The sequence below is a fragment of the Chinchilla lanigera genome, unplaced genomic scaffold (genome assembly GCF_000276665.1).
Source record: "Chinchilla lanigera isolate Chin_1 unplaced genomic scaffold, ChiLan1.0 scaffold00011, whole genome shotgun sequence".
NCBI classification, from domain to species: Eukaryota; Metazoa; Chordata; class Mammalia; order Rodentia; family Chinchillidae; genus Chinchilla; species Chinchilla lanigera.
Window position 1 is genome coordinate 12092637 of NW_004955412.1, and position 12014 is coordinate 12104650.

A 12014-nucleotide genomic window follows, 5' to 3' on the forward strand; every position below is an offset into this window, starting at 1 on the left:
CCATGTATACATACTCTAATTTGGCCCGTAGCAGCAGTGCTCTCATTATGCCAAGCTCATTAAGACATTTGCATATGGGAGCTCTGCAAATACAGTAGGGGTTACTGGGACTAGTGAAATTATGAAGGGTGTTTCCACAGGAGGAAAAGGGGCCGCCATTTTATGGAGGGTGACCAGAGTAGGGGACGTTCAGATGGCTGCAATGGCCTTTCAAGGAGTTTAAACAGGAACAACTCCTTGGGTAAGAAGTTAAGGAACTAATCTGAGACACAATTCTGAATAAAATTGAATTGCTTTGTTATTGGCTGACACAAGACTAGGGTTCCACCGTGTGGCCATCTGTCGCATAGAGTCCTGGGCCTAAGACTGCATGGCAGAACGACAGCTAATATCACAATACCAAGTGTCACGCTTGCCCCAGAGAAGCTGCCAGCAAGCTTTCATTTCTGTGGCTGCCCTGGCTTCTCCATTATCTTAGGGACCTTAAGGCCTTACACGCTCAATCCCAGGTCTCCAAATCTGTTCTCCACCGAGCGGCCGAAATTTAGGGTTGTAAAAAGAATAGTCACTGCTGTTCTTTAAGAGACAAGTTACAAAACACGGGGCCGGGGCTGGCGAACATGAGGTATGGCTGTCATTTCCCTTTCATTTCTCAGCAAGCTGTGTGCTAACCGGCTGAGCCCTATCTTTAGCCCCCACATGGCCGGGCTTCCTCTTAGCAGCCCCAGCTCTAACCTAGGTCCCTCTCCTTTTCCGCTCTTCTAGCAGAACCTTCCCTGACTCCCGGCCAGGACGGGCTTCCGCACAAGGAAGCACCCTCAGTCCTGTTCGCCTCAGCACCCCGAAGGGAGCTCTCCTGCTGCATGAAGTTGCAGACCTCCCCCGGGCCGCTTGAGCTGGACAGCAGAGTCCCACAGACACCGCTGTGAAACTGTTTCCCTTCTTCTGCTCTGCAGGCTCTGGGCGGCATTCGCTGGCCTGCACTAGCAGTTCCTTCAGCGTACGCACTGTCCCATCTCAGGGCGTTGTTATGTGCCATGCCCTCTGCCTGGCTTTACGCCACCAGGTGCCTGCAGTTCTCCACTCCAACACCTTCTCAGTGACCCGTTTCTCACACTTACAAATTGCAGCTCCAGCACTCCCTCTTGGATGCCCCCATTTTATATCTTCAGGACAGCCGTCGCTCTCTGAGGTGTAGTTTGCTTATGGCTCGTCTCCCCTGTCCCTGCAGGCCGGGACTCGACTTACTTGGTTGCTCGGTACATGAATGGTGAAGGAATGGACAAAGCTCCTGGGTGGGCACATTGCAGGCGTCACGTCCAAATGCGTCTGATCCGCCGAGGTGCGCACAGCTGCACATCCTGCGCGCGCGCACACCGGGACTCGGAGCCGGGGTCATAACGCTTCCCCGCGCGAGGTTGGCCGCTTCCCGGATCCTGCACGGTGCCCGGTGAGCGGGAGGTCAGGGGCTTAGATGAGTTTGAGTAGGGCAACCTCGGAGCTTGACTAGCAGTGGTCCAGGGCCCCTGGGTTGGATTTGAAGGGTGTTCCCATAGAGGGCAATGGGCAAGCCAAGAACGAGGTTGTGCTGTCCAGAGCCCGGCTGCCAACCTACAGAGCAAGGAGAGAGATGCTTCCAAGGCCAAGGTACCGCACCCCGGTGTGAAACCGACTGTGGCTGACGCTGTAGATCAGCTCCTCAGCAGCAGCCTACGCGGGACATGGCTAGTCACCTTGGACCCAGGCCCAGGCACTCTGAGGAGTCCAGAGCAGCCCAGTTCCTCGCACGTGCTCTGTCCCACACACCAGCCCGGCTGAGTTATCAGCCGGCGGGGACTCTGGACGTCATAGGGCCCTTGCTCCGGCACTGGGGGCAGGAGGCTAAGCGGACGCTCACTCTAAGTTCGTTCTGCGTGGCCATTGCAGAGAGCAGTGGCCGGGCCTCGGCAGATGGTATTTGCTGAGACAAAGGACAGGAGAATGGTATTCCCTCAGGCAACTTTGTTCCTGCTTGTCATCCACAAAGGTTTCTCAGGACTTGTAACAAGTCGCTTCATTTCTGCCTTTTGAGCATGTCCTCACCACGGTCCCTCAGGGGCAGGTAAGCAGGGAGAGGTGCGGCACTGCTGCTTAAATCAAAGGGAACTGGAGCTGGGTCTTGAGCACCAATAGATGTTACTTATTTGGGGAGGAAAACAAAAGAAAATATATTACAGAGATTAATTCATTCTTTTAGAGGTATAGGAATTAAAGACCAGTGTGGTTAAATGACTTGCCCAAAGTCACACAGCAGAAAAAGTAGTAGTTTTGCTTAGAATGCACCTCCACCGGTGGAGCAAAGGATCTAGCCCAGTGAGGACAGTGAAAAAGTGACTCAGACTTACTTGGGTTACCTCCACCTACGCAGTGACAAAGAAATACATGGGGTTCAGGGCAGGCGAGGCCTGAGCACACACACCGGGGTCCTACCAATCCTCTCAGGGCACCCTGACCCAGCCCGTGTGGAGGAAGACAGGAATCCTCCAGGAGAGGAGTCCACCAGCCGGCTGTCTTCTGTGCTTTTCAGCCTGCAGAAGCAGTTTGAGTATCTCTCAGGCCTCCTCCTTTCTCAGTCCTTGCCCTACAATCACTTCTGAACTTTATTTCTCCCAGTCATCGGGGCCACTAGGAGAAAGGCATCAGGCAAAGGTCCAGCCTGGCCTTAGTCCGCCATGATTCAAGTTTTCCCTTGCAACTGCAGTCTAGCTGGAGCCACATGAGGCATCTGCACAGGTGAAACCCACCACTCTGCTAAGGACGTTGGGGGCCTGGTGATTCTTCCGGTAGGTAGGAGGACTCTGTTACACTGGGTATTCCCCAGCATGCCTGGCCTCTGCCTGGTAGACGCCAATTCCGCACAATCCTAACAGTCAGGGTTGTCTCCGTGTATATCCCCGGGGGCCCGCAGCGTAGAGAGTGTACACTGTCCAGTACGAAGAGGGCTGAGAGCGCACAAGTGGCCAAGGGCACGGGTAGAGGCAGGACCTGGCCCTCCAAAACAAGTCAGTTTGATTATCCTGTGGCGCAGCCGGGGAGGCTCAGTGCTATGGCTTGGTTCTTGGTGGAATTCGTCCCTCATTTCTTGTGCTGGAAGCATGGTCCCCAGTGGTGAGGTGGTCTGACCTTTGAGAGGTGGGGCTCTGCCCTCGCAGGGCATGGGGCTCTCCCTGCAGCAGGTGGTTATAAGCTCCGCCCCCTCCCCCATACACGCGCGTCCTTCAGCGCTGCTACCCTCGTGTTCCTCTGCTCTGTATGCGGCCTGGACCCTCCTCTGGCTGCTGGAACCATGCTGTTTGGACTCCTCAGACACCACAACCGTAAGGAAAATGAACCTCTTTATTTTATAAAGTACCTATGTCACCCTGTGACAATCACACAAAACAGACACCAAATACTCCCTCCTCTCCCGTTTGCTGATGGCCTTGCAGCCGAGACGGTTGTGTGTCTAGTTCTGGTGTGAAGTAGGAGCGGAAGAGATAAGTGTCCCTGGGCAGGCAGGGGACCGAGAGAGGCAAGTTACCCACCGAATGCACGTAGAGAAGGACAGGGCCTCTGAAATGTGGGCGTTGCGTGCGACCTCGGAGGATCTGCCCCTGTTCTCGGGGCTGGGGGAGGGGCGGCTCGCAGGAAGCCGGCGTGGGAGACGCTGGCGTGGGCGTGGAGGAGCGGGAGGGGCTTGCAGAGCAGGCATGGACCAGTCTGAGGACAGAGGCCAGGAAAAGGTGTGATGCGGTCGTCAACAAAGCAACCAGGGAAAACCAATTTGGAAGACATCAAACGCTGAAAAGTATGTGCCGAATGACTGCATGTGGGTTAAGCACAAGCCAGGTGCAATGTGTCTGCCCTCTTTGCGTATGAGCTGGTACTGACTCTCGGAGAAAAGGCCCAGGACCTGAGAAATGTCCCCGGGGACCTCTGCAGGGGTGCCTGTTCTGTTTTTGGTCTTGGGCTGATTCCACAGATCAGTCTACAAGGATTTGTCCCACTGTTACCTGATCTACGAATGTTTCTCATTTTATATTTAATGAAAATCTTCTAAAACCCAGTATCTCCATCATTATTAAAATCCTCAGCGAAATGCTTATTTATGCGCTATGCTCTGTAAGGTTTTAGCAAAGGATAACTGCATGCATCTCTTAGATTCTGTGTGAAAATAACCGTTTCAGATCTGATGTACAGCTGGCATTGATTTCTCTTGTGTTCTACTTAGAACCGAAATACATGTAATCCGTACTCATATATTTCTCCCCCAGGCTGTGGGCTAGAAGAGGATATTGATTTGTAAGAGTTACTCATACTGACCAAGGGATGTTCTGCTGGCCCCGTTCAGCACAGGCTGCTTGGCTGACTCAGCCAGCCTTGAGAACATTCGGTTCTTCGGGAGGTTGAGGGAAGCAATAAATAGGATTTTTCTCAGCCAAGTGCTCTGGGTCTTAAGGGAGGTCCCCATCCAACGGGCTCAGCCTCACCTCCCAACTTGCTAGAAATGCAGATTCTTGAGCTCCAGCAACTCTGGAAGTAGAACCCAGCGTCAGAGTTTTTTTTTGTTTGTAGCAAATCTTCCAGGTGATTCTGATGTATGATAAAGGGAGAACCACCGTGCTAATTAAATTGAGAAATATTTTTTAAAAAGCAGGGGAAGACTGGAGGATTGCTAAGCTCTTGCTGAAGAATGTGGGCTTGCGTGGGCGGTACCGGGCTTCCTTATAATGAATGCAGGGGAGGTGGACACATCCTCCCCGCTGGGCGCCTGGGCTTGCTTCTGTATGACGGTGTCATCAGGACCTGTGGATTTCCTATGGACAGCCGGGTCCCAAGAGGAAAATCCAAGCTCAGGATTGAGCTGCACAGGCGCGTCTCCCGCCTCACAAACAACTCCCCCTCCTGGGAAGGAAGGAAGGAGTGGCCAGATTTTTCTCTGGTGCCAGGAACCGAACTCATGACCTTGCGCTTAGCCAGGCAGGCGCTTTGCCACTGAGATAAATCTCCAGACCCTCCCCACCTGTTTCTTGAGGGTATATATGAATTACTAGTAGTTAGAAGCGATAGCTCTTCCACGCTTTGGTTGTGACACACGTTAGCTTTGCTCTGCCAGTTAGGAGATTAAAGCGGAGCTGGGACTGAAGCCCAGCGGTTGCCAGGGTGAGGGGCCACTCGACGTCACACCACTGGTGTGGTGCGGGCAGTTTGTGGATGAAGAAGGGCCGCTTCTGAGGCTTCCGCGTCCCGCCTGTCTGCTCCAACAATAAGCACAGACTGAGGTCTTCCTGCCCTGTGCCTAAGGGAGCCAAGACATAACCCAGGCACTGGGCTGTGAAAAGCAGGAGCTCAGTGTGTCCGTTTCCTCAGAAGGGGTTTGGCTGGGAGATTTTAACTTGTCTTTATTTTATCGGTGCATTTCCCAGTGTCTAAACATAAACCTTCACCGGTCATGGTGGCGTGTACCTGTAATCCCATCACTCGGGAGGCTGAGGCAGGAGAATCGTTGCGAGTTCGGGACCAGCCTGGGCTACAAAGTGAGCTCAAGGCCAGCCTGAACTGCATAGCGAGACCCTGTCTCAAAAAAAGACCAAAAAATAAAAAATAAACCTAAATCTTCTTCACAACTCCCTTCTGCCCGGTTTTGTGGTCTCATGACTTTCTCTTCAACATCATTACTAGGGCTCCATCTTTCCCCTTTCCAGAGGAGGAGAAATTTTATGGGCCAAAAGTAATTTACAAATTTATATTTAATAATCATTCTGTCCAAAACCCTCACGTAGCAGCAGATAATCAGAGGCTCACAGCATTGGAGTGACAGGTCCAGGGCCCGGCTGTTAATCAGCGGCAGGGCGCAGGATCCTTGTCTAGGTTTAAAACCACAGGCTGAATGTCCTCAGTTGGCTGCAGCTTTTGGCTTTGCAGTGTTGTCTCTAATTAGGGCTCCCTTTTATTGCAGTGTGATGGTTTGCGGTGTCCCTCAAAATGCACCTGCTAAACTCACGTGCGGAAGTGCTGGCTACCGGCTCATGGGCTTCTGGGGAAGTGGTTGGCTGACGAGGGCTCTGCTTCGTCAAGCAGATGGACCCACTGAGGAGACCCCGATTGGATGGCACCATGGGAACCTGCTGGAAACAACAGACGAGGCCAGTGGGCGCGGATTACGGGGTATGATGCTGGGGACTACGGTTTGGTCCGGCCCCTTCCCCCTGGCTCTGCCGCTCTGCTCCCTGACTGCCGAGAGGTTCGGAGCTTCCCTCCAGCAAACTCTCCGGCTCTGATGCTTCACTAGAGGCCTAAAAGCAATACAGCCAGCCGACAGCGCCCGAAACCTCTGAAATTGTGGCCAAAAGAAATCCTTAAGCTATTTTTCCCAAGTGTTTGGTCACAGAGAGCGATTAATACACACTGAAACCGGAAGCAACTGATAACTTATCCCGTCAGTTTTCTAATAACGTTTCGCTGTATCGCTCGTCTCAGTCAGAAAAAGCTGCCTGCAGGAAAGGTTTAGAGAGTGCTAAGCCGTGGACTCCCCCGTGGAAGGCAGCCTTTCTCTTTCAACCTGGAGGCTTAGGTTCTCTGCTGAATCTATTCAAAGGCAGAGGTAGGAACAGGTGGGATACAGTCATTTGGAGCATTGTCAGCTCCGTAGTTCTGAGGGTTCGGTCAAATGATTCCTTCAAGTCCCTTTCCATAGGGGTGTGTGCTGTTTTTCTTAAATGCAGTAAAAGTAGTCTTTAAACTGTCGCAGGGCTGGGGATGTAGCTCAGCGGCATAAGCGCTTGCCTGGCAAGCCTGAGGTCATGAGTTTGATTCCCGGTACTAAAATAAAAAATAAAGTGTTGCAGACCCTTGCCAAAGGATATTATAACTTCTGGCTCCATTGCTTTCCCATATCTTTTTGTTTGTTCTTTGTTTTTCAAGATAGGGGCTCACTATGTAGTCCAGGCTGCCCTTGAGCTCATGATGTAGTCCAGGCTGGGCCTCGAACTTGTGGTGAGCTTCCTCCCTAACCTCCCATCTGCTGGGATTACAAGGGAGCACCATGACGCCCAGCTTGCATTCCCATAGCTTAGGACTGACTTTATGGCAACTCTTGTTCAATGGTCAAGGAAAGGCCTAACAAGAAACTACAACGAAGCTAACTGATAAAAAAAAACCACAAAAAGTATATGGTTATTTTTTATGTTATAAAAAGGATTTCAAGCTAATTGAGACAAACCAGTTTGAATAAAATATTCCTTGATAATAGAGAAGCATGCCTGTCAAAGAGTCATCTACTTATCCAGCCCCCTGTAGCAGGAGATTGTCTTTAAAACACCTAGACTGACTTCATACCCTTAAAAGCCATCCATGACAGACTGAAAGTTCCATGTCACGTGGGCGTATTTGGGGTTTTTTCTGGAAATCTTCAGAGTGCCTTTGTGCCTGTAAGTACCTGTCACATCACCGCAGCACAGTACGTTCCTGAAGGATGTCAGAGTGACTATTAAAGGAGCTGACTCACATCGCACGCCACCCCCCAATCCGCTAAGCGTCAGTTCTTGGACATTCAAACCTCCTGGAGTGCCAGGCCCAGGGCCAACTCCTGAATTAATAATGCCGTTTCGCGTCCCGGCTCTGCCACTGTACCCTCCAGCACTGGCCAAAGCGACAGTGTGAAATGTGAGATGAGGATCTGAGATGGGGCCTCAGGCCCCACGGGTCAGGGGCCACTCCTTCCGGTGTTTGTCACCGCCTGCCACCAGGATGCAGAATCCAGTGGAAAACAAGGCGCAAGCTGATGTTAGAATGTATTTATTGCTACAGTTATATACAATTGTACAAACAGCCCAGACAAGAAAGGTCGTGTCGCACCAATTTCTGCAGATTCCACAGCACATGGACACAGAGCCGTACGCCAGCGAGGCTGCTCTCAGAGCAAAGCCAAAGATCAGTCACATACATTTTGCGAAAATGGAAAACTCCTGAAAGTTCTCTCCATACGTTCCTCCTTACAAGCTAGTCATGCAGAAGAAAGTGGGTTCTCAGAAGCTGATGCCTTCAGGTGTATGTTTGGGGGATGATGCCTCGGGGCCGCAGAACGCAGTGCAGAAGTCCCCAGTCCTGGGTCACCGTCCTAAAGTCTGTCCCTAGGAAAGCCCATCAAGAGGAGTTCAGAAAGAGAAGTAGCGACAAAGGGAAACCCAACAGCCAAGAGATGAGAGGGGGCCATCAGCAAGAGCCACGGTGCAGGGAATGCCAGTCCATCAAGTTCCAGCTGCGATTCCAGACTCAAGGGGAGGCAGGCATTCGAAACCCCAGGACGGTCTTGGTACGTCCTTATCCTAAAGTTCGCCATGTGTCAGTCGTCAGGGACCTGTGTAAGGATACAGAAAATCACCAGCAGAGTCAGGCCAGAAAGAAGAAAAATATTACCAGAATGGGGTTGCAAAAGGCATGACTCTGGATGCCCTTTCCACATTCTGTAAATTAACTTCTAAAACATGCTGAGTTTGCCAATGATGAAGGGGCATGGAAGGGTGCTGAGGAAATGCAGCGACGCAAAGACAGCATCAAAATACAGGTGGCTGCACAAGTTCTCCGCTCCGACTTCAGCCTGGTCGGAATTATGTTTGGCTAGCTGGGGCTGGTGGCCTGTAATTCCAGCACTTGGGAGGCTGAGGCAGGAGGATTACCATGAGTTCGAGGCCAATCTGGGCTATATAAGTAAGAGCCTGTCTCAAAAAAAAAAATTATGCTTGGCTCAAACTAAATCTAATGTAGTAAATAAATTCTGCAGAGCTTCAATCCAATGATGTAGATATAAGCTTATGGCATAGACAACCTCCTTTGCATGTAGCAGGCACAAACCTCTGTGATATGCGTACCACAGCAAGTACTAAAGCAGCCTGTGTGGTGTTTATACCCAAGAACTGGGTGTACCTTATATATACAAGTTCCATCTGACTACCTCAGCCTGTTTTAAAGGTCCAGGAGATGGACCTTCAGGTCAAGGCTAACTTGGTCTGATAGCTAAAATCAAGCCAGAAAATCAGAAAAAAGGCAGGAACGTTGAAAGCAGGAAGCCCAGACATGTGACTATTAGGGGCTGATCACTAATTTGGATACCACTGGTCCAAGACTAGAGGGGTTTCTACCCCCGAAGCAACCAGTCAGGGTAGCCCACCTGTGATGTCACCTCTAATTTCTCATGCGCACATCCCCATCACAGGCACACACGGTAACAGCACCCTGAGAGGAACGCTAGGGGTGGCAGGAGAAGGACCAGAAACCAGCTCAGAAGTCTCTGTCCTGTTTTCTTGGACCAATCACATTAAGATCAGTTAAGGAGAGGCCCACTTGTCCTTCCAAGATTCAGAACTAGATGATATTTCTGGCTGAGGATGTGGCAATCGCCCACCCCGTTGTCCCCTTTATAAGGTCTTCTCTGGGTAATTCAAATTCTTTGTCATTTGAGCTTAACTTCTGGTGAGTCATACAGAAATCTTCCTTTCCTACTCCTGATGACAAAACCTTAGTCTGATGCCCTCAAAGGATTTGCTCTAAAAAGCAAGAGCACTAATAGAAGAAAATCAGTAAGAAAAAAAATTGTAAATCCTTGGGCAAATTTTAATTTAGGGAATCTTACTAATCAACAAACAAAATAGAGAGTGTTATATAAATGAGTTCTTGCATTGGAAGAAACTGTTTAAAGATGAATAGCTAAGTATATTGCTTGTACCAGTCTGGGGAAATTGAAATTGTATTTTAACAAAGGGTATTTGTAAAATACCCAGAATAAGGCTAGTTGAGTTTTATGAATTCACAATCAGTTACACCCCTTTCCAAATGAGAACACATCACATGATGGTATGTGTGTCACAGCTCTTCAAGTGGGCTTTAAAACAAAGTGTTCTGGTTGTGTCAAGAGATGTTGGCTGGGTGTGGTGGCACACGCCTATAATCCTAGCACTCTGGAGGCTGAGGCAGGAGGATCATCATGAGTTCGAGGCCAGCCTGGGCTGCATAGTGAGACCGTGTCTCAAAAAGACAGAGAAAGAGAGAGAGAGATATCAAAGATTCTAGTGTGACCTTGACTTCATCTCAGAGCAATCTAAAATTCAAGACTAAAGAAGCAAATTGTACACATTCACTACCATACTATGAGCACATATAACCATTTTTTTGTCACATGAAAAAAAAATTCTATTGCTATAATGGATATTTATTCCACATCTTACAATATTATTTCAAATATATCCAAATATATTTGCCTAGACTTAGGTTTATAGAACCTTAGTAGGCTTAATCAGTGACTCAGACATAACATTCATAATCTATAAGATAAACTGCTATGATTTTATTTAGAACTGAGAAGAAATTAGTGTGTGCCAGAGAAATAAAATAATTTTAAAACAAACTATTCAGGTAATCATGTTGAGAAATGACTTTATAATATTGCCAGATTGAGGTGAATGCATAATACTTTTATTAACCTGATTTATGAAGAATCCTTTAATTCTTCTACTCAGTATATGTGTCAGAGCTTCACTTTTAAGTTCAGGTGAGCCTGTTTTTACAGGAAAACTTCCCAGCAGAACTCTTGTAATGTGTGAGCTTGCACTAAATTAACTATTCTTGTTCCTGATTGAGAGGGTCTTTTATAAGAGAACTTTCTAAAGTAGTAAGTCCAACTGGATCGCCAGGATGACAGACAGAACTTCGTTTTAATAAACTCTAGCTGACCTTACAATTATTCAACTGTAGTGAGATGTTCTTGATTGGTAAGGAGCCTAAGAGGAGCAAACTGCTGAAAGAGAAGCTGTGGAAGGTAGAATCAGGTGCTGTAGTGGTGGTGGACGCTCTTGGGTAGCTCCTTTGGCTGGACAGCACTAAAGCCCTGGCCTGTGGATGAACAGATGCAGGTATTACGAGGTCTCTGCAGCATCCTGGCAGGTCTCCTGGGAGCGGGGCTAAAGCTCACCACAGCTGCCAGATGTACTTACCTAGAGAGAGGGAGCCTTGTCCTGTTACATTTGCTTTATACTGCTTTGGCAAGAGCGCATCTGGAACAATGCATACAGTTTGGGTCCCCACCTTTCAAAAGAGACATCAAGATATTAAAAAGCATTTAGCAAAAGAACAGAGAAGGAAGCCGAATGGGGAGGGTGCACTGCCTTCTCAGCAGTGTTCAGTGCCAGGACACCTTTGTTGTTCTGGATTAATGTAGGACTCATCGAATAACTAAATTGCCAAACAATCTTCCTAATCTTCAAACTTTTTTTTTTAATTTTAAATTCATCTTTGAAGCTCCAGCATTGGATGGTGACAATAAGAGTAACTAAATCTCTCTTTGAAACAGCAGGTAGAATTCTCTTAAGAATTTCAGCAGCTCTGCACACACTGATCAATTTCACAAGAGTAACGGGTCTGAAAGCCATCGACATCAGAACTTCGTTAGTGTCAAAGTAACGTGGTCTCGTAGATAGTATATGTTACTTCAGCTTCTCTCTGGATTAATCTTGGCCCTGTTAGAAGTTTCTTTCAGATAACAGCCAGCCTAATGGACCCCAAATGCCTTGTGGTGCCTACTTTGAAATCAATAGCTGCTATCTTTCAATACGCAAATTCTCAATATGTACTGCCTGCCTACTGAAAGGTAGGGATGGGCCAAGACACACACAGGGAAAATGACCGCTCCCGCAGCCGCGCTGCCAGGTAGTGGTGGAGATCAATTTCAGCCCCTCCTTCTCTGTCCTCTCTGGCTGGCTCCCCTACCGTTCTCAGATACAGCCCTCAGAGATGCCAGAAACAAAGTCACAATTAACGCCACAAAGCAACTGCTCAACTGGCCCTTACTTGTGTGTCGTTTCCTGAACCGGGTTTCCTACGTTAGTGTGCTAAGCAGTTAGGAACGAGTTACTGGGGCTGGGGATTTAGCTCAGCGGCAAAGCGCCTGCCTGGCAAGCACAAGGTCGTGAGTTCGGTTCCCAGTACCGGAGAAAAACCAAAAA

At 49.0% G+C, this 12014-nt stretch overlaps 1 protein-coding gene across 4 annotated transcripts in view; it reads right to left on the bottom strand.

Annotated features, from left to right (window-relative positions):
* Positions 1–7799: 7799 nt before the first annotated feature.
* Rdx (radixin) overlaps positions 7800–12014 on the bottom strand; it is an 84009-nt gene continuing 79794 nt past the window's right edge. For 3 of the 4 annotated variants that reach the window (XM_013511102.1, XM_013511101.1, XM_013511100.1), the window contains exons 15-16: positions 11007–11097; positions 7800–8377 (exon numbers count right to left, since the gene is read on the bottom strand). In XM_013511102.1, the coding sequence (XP_013366556.1) occupies positions 11031–11097 (67 nt within the window). In that variant the 3' untranslated portion in view covers positions 7800–8377; positions 11007–11030. The remainder of the gene's footprint in view (positions 8378–11006; positions 11098–12014) is intronic. The other variant, XM_005378052.2, reaches the window with a different exon arrangement.